General features: G+C 52.0%; 1 protein-coding gene across 2 annotated transcripts in view; it reads right to left on the bottom strand.

Moving 5' to 3' along the window:
* Nucleotides 1-9,425, bottom strand: part of rab3gap1 (RAB3 GTPase activating protein subunit 1) — a 49,821-nt gene extending 40,396 nt beyond the window's left edge. For both annotated transcript variants that reach the window (XM_079562441.1, XM_079562442.1), the window contains exons 1-4: nt 9,360-9,425; nt 8,360-8,415; nt 6,022-6,100; nt 2,658-2,796 (exon numbers count right to left, since the gene is read on the bottom strand). In XM_079562441.1, coding sequence (XP_079418567.1) covers nt 2,658-2,796; nt 6,022-6,100; nt 8,360-8,415; nt 9,360-9,377 — 292 coding nt within the window. In that variant the 5' untranslated portion in view covers nt 9,378-9,425. The remainder of the gene's footprint in view (nt 1-2,657; nt 2,797-6,021; nt 6,101-8,359; nt 8,416-9,359) is intronic.
* Between the last annotated feature and the right edge of the window lie 283 nt (nt 9,426-9,708).

The following is a 9,708-nucleotide window of genomic DNA, read 5'->3' as shown; positions in this document are numbered from 1 at the left end:
GGAACACAGTCAGAAGGTCAGAAGGTCAGTTACATGTTTCCTGACACCGACACTACAAAATGTGTCTAGAGCCAGAAAACAGGATCTGCACATTCACAATATTGTGTTAAAGAAGCTCTTCCACAGGAACCCCAGGACCCTCGCTCTGTAACGGCCGATGGAGATCAGGGGAACCTCCCCTTTAAGGTCATGTGACTCAGCAGCAGAATCAGGGGAACCTCCCCTTTAAGGTCATGTGACTCAGCAGCAGAATCAGGGGAACCTCCCCTTTAAGGTCATGTGACTCAGCAGCAGAATCAGGGGAACCTCCCCTTTAAGGTCATGTGACTCAGCAGCAGAATCAGGGGAACCTCCCCTTTAAGGTCATGTGACTCAGCAGCAGAATCAGGGGAACCTCCCCTTTAAGGTCATGTGACTCAGCAGCAGAATCAGGGGAACCTCCCCTTTAAGGTCATGTGACTCAGCAGCAGAACAAAGACCTGCTCACTGAGATCCTGGAACGACTTGAGTAAAGGAGGTTCAGTTTTGGAGTTGGTTTGAGTAAAAGTGTCTTTTCTGCCAGTCCAAAACCCAGTCCAGTCGACGATTTAACCTTTTCGATGCTGGATTCTCCCTGGATGAATGAGAGCCGTCACAAAAATGATATTCTATATTTGACATATTTTGGGGGAGGGACTAAAGCCATTTAAATAACAGACTTTAAAGCCGGAGTGAAGCTTGATATTGTGGTTTATGTGTAACTGCAGGTCCCGGGCCTCCGTCAGGCCCCGGGCCGTGGTCCTGTGGTCCTGTGGCCCTGTGGCCCTGTGGCCCTGTGGCCCTGTGGTCATGTGGTCCTGTGGCCCTGTGGTCATGTGGTCATGTGGTCCTGTGGTCCTGTGGTCCTGTGGCCCTGTGGCCCTGTGGCCCTGTGGTCATGTGGTCCTGTGGCCCTGTGGCCATGTGGTCATGTGGTCCTGTGGTCCTGTGGTCCTGTGGCCCTGTGGCCCTGTGGCCCTGTGGTCCTGTGGCCCTGTGGTCCTGTGGTCCTGTGGCCCTGTGGTCCTGTGGTCCTGTGGTCCTGTGGCCCTGTGGCCCTGTGGCCCTGTGGCCCTGTGGCCCTGTGGCCCTGTGGTCCTGTGGTCCTGTGGCCCTGTGGCCCTGTGGCCCTGTGGTCCTGTGGTCCTGTGGCCCTGTGGTCCTGTGGCCCTGTGGCCCTGTGGCCCTGTGGTCCTGTGGCCCTGTGGTCATGTGGCCCTGTGGCCCTGTGGCCCTGTGGTCCTGTGGCCCTGTGGTCCTGTGGTCATGTGGTCATGTGGTCCTGTGGTCCTGTGGTCCTGTGGTCCTGTGGTCCTGTGGCCCTGTGGCCCTGTGGCCCTGTGGTCCTGTGGTCCTGTGGTCCTGTGGTCCTGTGGCCCTGTGGCCCTGTGGTCCTGTGGTCCTGTGGTCCTGTGGCCCTGTGGCCCTGTGGCCCTGTGGCCCTGTGGTCCTGTGGTCCTGTGGCCCTGTGGCCCTGTGGTCCTGTGGCCCTGTGGTCATGTGGTCATGTGGCCCTGTGGCCCTGTGGTCCTGTGGCCCTGTGGCCCTGTGGTCCTGTGGCCCTGTGGCCCTGTGGCCCTGTGGTCCTGTGGTCATGTGGCCCTGTGGCCCTGTGGTCCTGTGGCCCTGTGGCCCTGTGGTCCTGTGGCCCTGTGGCCCTGTGGTCCTGTGGTCATGTGGCCCTGTGGCCCTGTGGCCCTGTGGCCCTGTGGCCCTGTGGTCCTGTGGCCCTGTGGCCCTGTGGTCCTGTGGTCATGTGGCCCTGTGGCCCTGTGGTCCTGTGGCCCTGTGGCCCTGTGGTCCTGTGGCCCTGTGGCCCTGTGGTCCTGTGGCCCTGTGGTCATGTGGCCCTGTGGCCCTGTGGTCCTGTGGCCCTGTGGCCCTGTGGTCCTGTGGCCCTGTGGCCCTGTGGCCCTGTGGTCATGTGGCCCTGTGGCCCTGTGGTCATGTGGTCATGTGGCCCTGTGGCCCTGTGGCCCTGTGGTCATGTGGTCATGTGGCCCTGTGGCCCTGTGGTCCTGTGGCCCTGTGGCCCTGTGGTCCTGTGGCCCTGTGGTCATGTGGTCATGTGGCCCTGTGGCCCTGTGGTCCTGTGGCCCTGTGGCCCTGTGGTCCTGTGGTCATGTGGCCCTGTGGCCCTGTGGTCCTGTGGCCCTGTGGCCCTGTGGCCCTGTGGTCCTGTGGTCCTGTGGCCCTGTGGCCCTGTGGTCCTGTGGCCCTGTGGCCCTGTGGTCCTGTGGTCCTGTGGCCCTGTGGTCCTGTGGTCCTGTGGTCCTGTGGCCCTGTGGCCCTGTGGTCCTGTGGTCCTGTGGTCCTGTGGCCCTGTGGTCCTGTGGCCCTGTGGTCATGTGGTCATGTGGCCCTGTGGCCCTGTGGCCCTGTGGTCCTGTGGTCCTGTGGCCCTGTGGCCCTGTGGCCCTGTGGCCCTGTGGTCCTGTGGCCCTGTGGTCATGTGGTCATGTGGTCCTGTGGCCCTGTGGCCCTGTGGTCCTGTGGTCCTGTGGCCCTGTGGTCCTGTGGTCCTGTGGTCCTGTGGTCCTGTGGCCCTGTGGTCATGTGGTCCTGTGGTCCTGTGGCCCTGTGGCCCTGTGGTCCTGTGGTCCTGTGGTCCTGTGGTCCTGTGGTCCTGTGGTCCTCACCCTCCTCCTGCTGCTTGGGGGCGGCTGTGGCCTCAGGCGGCGCCTCCTGCTCCAGGAAGTGGTGAGTGATGGAGAATCTGAAATCTGCAAAGTTTATCTCCTGGGTCTTCTCTCCCCAAACGCCGCTGGTGAACTCGCCCTGGAGACAAAGACCGGGTTTATCAGAGACCGGGTTTATCAGAGACTCAGAGACCGGGTTTATCAGAGACACAGAGACCGGGTTTATCAGAGACACAGAGACCGGGTTTATCAAAGACCGGGTTTATCAGAGACTCAGAGACCGGGTTTATCAGAGACCGGGTTTATCAGAGACACAGAGACCGGGTTTATCAGAGACACAGAGACCGGGTTTATCAGAGACCGGGTTTATCAGAGACTCAGAGACCGGGTTTATCAGAGACCGGGTTTATCAGAGACTCAGAGACCGGGTTTATCAGAGACCGGGTTTATCAGAGACTCAGAGACCGGGTTTATCAGAGACCGGGTTTATCAGAGACCGGGTTTATCAGAGACACAGAGACCGGGTTTATCAGAGACTCAGAGACCGGGTTTATCAGAGACTCAGAGACCGGGTTTATCAGAGACCGGGTTTATCAGAGACCGGGTTTATCAGAGACACAGAGACCGGGTTTATCAGAGACCGGGTTTATCAGAGACTCAGAGACCGGGTTTATCAGAGACCGGGTTTATCAGAGACACAGAGACCGGGTTTATCAGAGACTCAGAGACCGGGTTTATCAGAGACTCAGAGACCGGGTTTATCAGAGACCGGGTTTATCAGAGACCGGGTTTATCAGAGACACAGAGACCGGGTTTATCAGAGACCGGGTTTATCAGAGACTCAGAGACCGGGTTTATCAGAGACCGGGTTTATCAGAGACCGGGTTTATCAGAGACTCAGAGACCGGGTTTATCAGAGACTCAGAGACCGGGTTTATCAGAGACACAGAGACCGGGTTTATCAGAGACCGGGTTTATCAGAGACTCAGAGACCGGGTTTATCAGAGACCGGGTTTATCAGAGACTCAGAGACCGGGTTTATCAGAGACTCAGAGACCGGGTTTATCAGAGACCGGGTTTATCAGAGACTCAGAGACCGGGTTTATCAGAGACCGGGTTTATCAGAGACCGGGTTTATCAGAGACACAGAGACCGGGTTTATCAGAGACTCAGAGACCGGGTTTATCAGAGACTCAGAGACCGGGTTTATCAGAGACCGGGTTTATCAGAGACCGGGTTTATCAGAGACACAGAGACCGGGTTTATCAGAGACCGGGTTTATCAGAGACTCAGAGACCGGGTTTATCAGAGACCGGGTTTATCAGAGACACAGAGACCGGGTTTATCAGAGACTCAGAGACCGGGTTTATCAGAGACTCAGAGACCGGGTTTATCAGAGACCGGGTTTATCAGAGACCGGGTTTATCAGAGACACAGAGACCGGGTTTATCAGAGACCGGGTTTATCAGAGACTCAGAGACCGGGTTTATCAGAGACCGGGTTTATCAGAGACCGGGTTTATCAGAGACTCAGAGACCGGGTTTATCAGAGACTCAGAGACCGGGTTTATCAGAGACACAGAGACCGGGTTTATCAGAGACCGGGTTTATCAGAGACTCAGAGACCGGGTTTATCAGAGACCGGGTTTATCAGAGACTCAGAGACCGGGTTTATCAGAGACTCAGAGACCGGGTTTATCAGAGACCGGGTTTATCAGAGACCGGGTTTATCAGAGACACAGAGACCGGGTTTATCAGAGACCGGGTTTATCAGAGACCGGGTTTATCAGAGACCGGGTTCATCAGAGACTCAGAGACCGGGTTTATCAGAGACTCAGAGACCGGGTTTATCAGAGACCGGGTTTATCAGAGACTCAGAGACCGGGTTTATCAGAGACCGGGTTCATCAGAGACTCAGAGACCGGGTTTATCAGAGACACAGAGACCGGGTTTATCAGAGACCGGGTTCATCAGAGACTCAGAGACCGGGTTTATCAGAGACACAGAGACCGGGTTTATCAGAGACCGGGTTTAACAAAGACTCAGAGACCGGGTTTATCAGAGACACAGAGACCGGGTTTATCAGAGACACAGAGACCGGGTTTATCAGAGACCGGGTTTATCAGAGACCGGGTTTATCAGAGACCGGGTTTATCAGAGACTCAGAGACCGGGTTTATCAGAGACCGGGTTTATCAGAGACTCAGAGACCGGGTTTATCAGAGACCGGGTTCATCAGAGACTCAGAGACCGGGTTTATCAGAGACACAGAGACCGGGTTTATCAGAGACCGGGTTTAACAAAGACTCAGAGACCGGGTTTATCAGAGACACAGAGACCGGGTTTATCAGAGACACAGAGACCGGGTTTATCAGAGACTCAGAGACCGGGTTTAACAAAGACTCAGAGACCGGGTTTATCAGAGACCGGGTTTATCAGAGACTCAGAGACCGGGTTTATCAGAGACCGGGTTTATCAGAGACTCAGAGACCGGGTTTATCAGAGACACAGAGACCGGGTTTATCAGAGACTCAGAGACCGGGTTTATCAGAGACCGGGTTTAACAGAGACCGGGTTTATCAGAGACACAGAGACCGGGTTTATCAGAGACACAGAGACCGGGTTTATCAGAGACCGGGTTTATCAGAGACCGGGTTTATCAGAGACCGGGTTTATCAGAGACACAGAGACCGGGTTTATCAGAGACACAGAGACCGGGTTTATCAGAGACACAGAGACCGGGTTTATCAGAGACCGGGTTTATCAGAGACCGGGTTTATCAGAGACCGGGTTTATCAGAGACACAAACATCAATATTTAGAAAATGTGGTAAAAAAGTGTTGTTTTGCCTCTTTGTCGACAGTTGTTGTTTTGAGCGAAACATAGATGTTATTAGAACATTTACATAATTCTGGCGTTTGTTCATTATTTAAAAAGTCCCAAATATTTTCAGATATTCACTTTAGTCGACATCACTCCAGACACAGGACTGGTTTATCAGAGGGTAATATGTTTATTATGTTCTGTTCTGTTACTACACTGTTTCCCATGTGCTCAGTGCCCTCTAGTGGACACACCAGGCCGTTACAACACCCTGAGTATCTGAAGAGAACTCTATCAGAGGCTTGAGGTGAGTTCTTCTGCCCTTTACTCTGAGTTTGCATCTCCAGCTCGTCGTGTCTCAGTGTTTCCATGAGCTTTTGTTCATTCACTGTTGGATTCTCGCAGCTCAGCTTCACTTTCCTGATGCAGCTGTGCCTGAAGCTGGATCATTCACCCACTGTTTACTTCAGATCACATGCTTTATTTCTGATCTTTGTGTCATCGTTGCTTTTGGTTTTGTCCTGTATTCATGAGACCTCGTACCTTCGCAGGAGCAGCTTTTCTCTGGACGTTTCCGATCAGCTTCCAGTCGTTCAGAACCTCCTCGATCCTGGACACGAACCTGGAACACACCGTCCACAGTGTCTCATCAGGGCCTTCAGTGAGAACAAGCAGCAGCTGGTTTTCGGATTTTCTAAGCGGATAAAAGGGGGAACTATATTGTAAGGCGTAATAATACCAGGAGTAGTTTGGCATCCGCACAGTAAAGTGAAGATTACTGTGCGGATTTTGAATTACTCCTGGTATTATTACGCCTTACAATATAGTTCCCCCTTTTATCCGCTTAGAAAATCCACATTGTTTAATTGTGTGTAATTATACTTTGTAGTGGAACACTTCACGTAACCATATTTAAATAGGGAAAACGTGGAAGAGCTTGGTAGCTTCTATCTTGACCTGTTTTGGAGCTATAGAGGAGAGAGGGAGAGGCTAAATGCTAACACTATAGAGGAGAGAGGGAGAGGCTAAATGCTAACACTATAGAGGAGAGAGGGAGAGGCTAAATGCTAACACTATAGAGGAGAGAGGGAGAGGCTAAATGCTAACGCTATAGAGGAGAGAGGGAGAGGCTAAATGCTAACACTATAGAGGAGAGAGGGAGGGGCTAAATGCTAACGCTATAGAGGAGAGAGGGAGAGGCTAAATGCTAACGCTATAGAGGAGAGAGGGAGAGGCTAAATGCTAACGCTATAGAGGAGAGAGGGAGAGGCTAAATGCTAACGCTATAGAGGAGAGAGGGAGAGGCTAAATGCTAACACTATAGAGGAGAGAGGGAGAGGCTAAATGCTAACACTATAGAGGAGAGAGGGAGAGGCTAAATGCTAACGCTATAGAGGAGAGAGGGAGGGGCTAAATGCTAACGCTATAGAGGAGAGAGGGAGAGGCTAAATGCTAACACTATAGAGGAGAGAGGGAGGGGCTAAATGCTAACGCTATAGAGGAGAGAGGGAGAGGCTAAATGCTAACGCTATAGAGGAGAGAGGGAGAGGCTAAATGCTAACGCTATAGAGGAGAGAGGGAGAGGCTAAATGCTAACACTATAGAGGAGAGAGGGAGAGGCTAAATGCTAACGCTATAGAGGAGAGAGGGAGAGGCTAAATGCTAACGCTATAGAGGAGAGAGGGAGAGGCTAAATGCTAACACTATAGAGGAGAGAGGGAGGGGCTAAATGCTAACGCTATAGAGGAGAGAGGGAGAGGCTAAATGCTAACGCTATAGAGGAGAGAGGGAGGGGCTAAATGCTAACACTATAGAGGAGAGAGGGAGAGGCTAAATGCTAACGCTATAGAGGAGAGAGGGAGAGGCTAAATGCTAACACTATAGAGGAGAGAGGGAGAGGCTAAATGCTAACGCTATAGAGGAGAGGGGGAGAGGCTAAATGCTAACACTATAGAGGAGAGAGGGAGGGGCTAAATGCTAACACTATAGAGGAGAGAGGGAGGGGCTAAATGCTAACACTATAGAGGAGAGAGGGAGAGGCTAAATGCTAACACTATAGAGGAGAGAGGGAGAGGCTAAATGCTAACGCTATAGAGGAGAGAGGGAGGGGCTAAATGCTAACACTATAGAGGAGAGAGGGAGAGGCTAAATGCTAACGCTATAGAGGAGAGAGGGAGAGGCTAAATGCTAACACTATAGAGGAGAGAGGGAGAGGCTAAATGCTAACGCTATAGAGGAGAGGGGGAGAGGCTAAATGCTAACGCTATAGAGGAGAGAGGGAGGGGCTAAATGCTAACACTATAGAGGAGAGAGGGAGGGGCTAAATGCTAACGCTATAGAGGAGAGAGGGAGAGGCTAAATGCTAACGCTATAGAGGAGAGAGGGAGAGGCTAAATGCTAACACTATAGAGGAGAGAGGGAGAGGCTAAATGCTAACGCTATAGAGGAGAGAGGGAGGGGCTAAATGCTAACACTATAGAGGAGAGAGGGAGGGGCTAAATGCTAACGCTATAGAGGAGAGAGGGAGAGGCTAAATGCTAACGCTATAGAGGAGAGAGGGAGAGGCTAAATGCTAACGCTATAGAGGAGAGAGGGAGAGGCTAAATGCTAACACTATAGAGGAGAGAGGGAGGGGCTAAATGCTAACGCCGTCTGCGCTGTGTTTACGTGACTGAAGATCAGACAGGTCCTAAAGAACTCGTCACAGCTCAGGTAAGAACATATCTCAGTGTGGAAAAACACTGGCCTGTTCCTTTAAAAACTCCAGTCCAGACTTTGTTTCTGACCCTCAGCTGTTACAGCTTCACTAAAGCTTCATTAAAGCCTCATTTATCAACAGTCTTTTAAAGCCTCGCTGGTTTCGTTTGGGTTTGAGACTCACCTTTCCCACTCAGAGGCGGTGGTGAAGTCCGTGATCTCAAACACCTCCGTCTCCACCTGGAACAGCACAGAGACAGGGGAGTCACTCACAGAGACAGAGGAGTCACTCACAGAGACAGGGGAGTCACTCACAGAGACAGGGGAGTCACTCACAGAGACAGGGGAGTCACTCAGAGAGACAGAGGAGTCACTCAGAGAGACAGGGGAGTCACTCAGAGACAGGGGAGTCACTCAGAGAGACAGGGGAGTCACTCAGAGACAGGGGAGTCACTCAGAGAGACAGGGGAGTCACTCAGAGAGACAGGGGAGTCACTCAGAGAGACAGGGGAGTCACTCAGAGACAGGGGAGTCACTCACAGAGACAGGGGAGTCACTCAGAGACAGGGGAGTCACTCACAGAGACAGGGGAGTCACTCAGAGAGAGGGGAGTCAGACAGAGGAGTCACTCACAGAGACAGGGGAGTCACTCACAGAGACAGGGGAGTCACTCACAGAGACAGGGGAGTCACTCACAGAGACAGGGGAGTCACTCACAGAGACAGGGGAGTCACTCACAGAGACAGGGGAGTCACTCACAGAGACAGGGGAGTCACTGACAGAGACAGGGGAGTCACTGACAGAGACAGGGGAGTCACTCACAGAGACAGGGGAGTCACTCACAGAGACAGGGGAGTCACTCACAGAGACAGGGGAGTCACTCAGAGAGACAGGGGAATATAAAGATACAAACTCAGCTTTAACACAGAGACAGGGGCGTCACTCACAGAGAACATAAAGATAAAGAGACAAACACAGAGGAGAAGCTGAGCCTCTTTAGCCGCTGTTGGTGCAGATGCGGCTAAACTCTGCGCTGAAACGTCTTTAAAACGTCTTTAAAACTCACGACACTGCGGTAAATCTGTCAGACTGAGGAGCAAATGTGGAAATAAACTCCAAACACACGCGGAATGTGAAGAAACGAGCTGAAAACCTGCATAAAAACCACATAAAAACAAACTCACGTCATCGTCCGCCGCCATGTTTGTTTTCCTTCTTGTTCTTCTTCTTCTTCTCCTGTGAGCGCGCGCAGACTCGGACCAGCGCCCCCTCAAGGCGCGTGGAGCGCTTACAATTACACACATTTGTTCAGACGTTTTCCTTATCAACTTATTCAACTTTACCTCCTGTTTGTTATGAAATGCATGTATAACATTTCAATTAAATAAACAAAATGCTTCATTGACATGTTTGAAAATCCAGTTACCATGGAGATCCGCCATGTTTGCAGCAGTTAGAATACAATATTCATAGACATGAGTTAAAAACAGTAAAAAAAAAAAAAAGTGGAGAAACATAAAACATGGAACTCAC

The sequence above is a fragment of the Gobius niger genome (assembly GCF_951799975.1).
Source record: "Gobius niger genome assembly, chromosome: 9".
Classification (NCBI taxonomy): Eukaryota; Metazoa; Chordata; class Actinopteri; order Gobiiformes; family Gobiidae; genus Gobius; species Gobius niger.
Note: the sequence above shows the minus strand (reverse complement) of the source record. Positions and strands in the feature narration are given on the sequence as shown.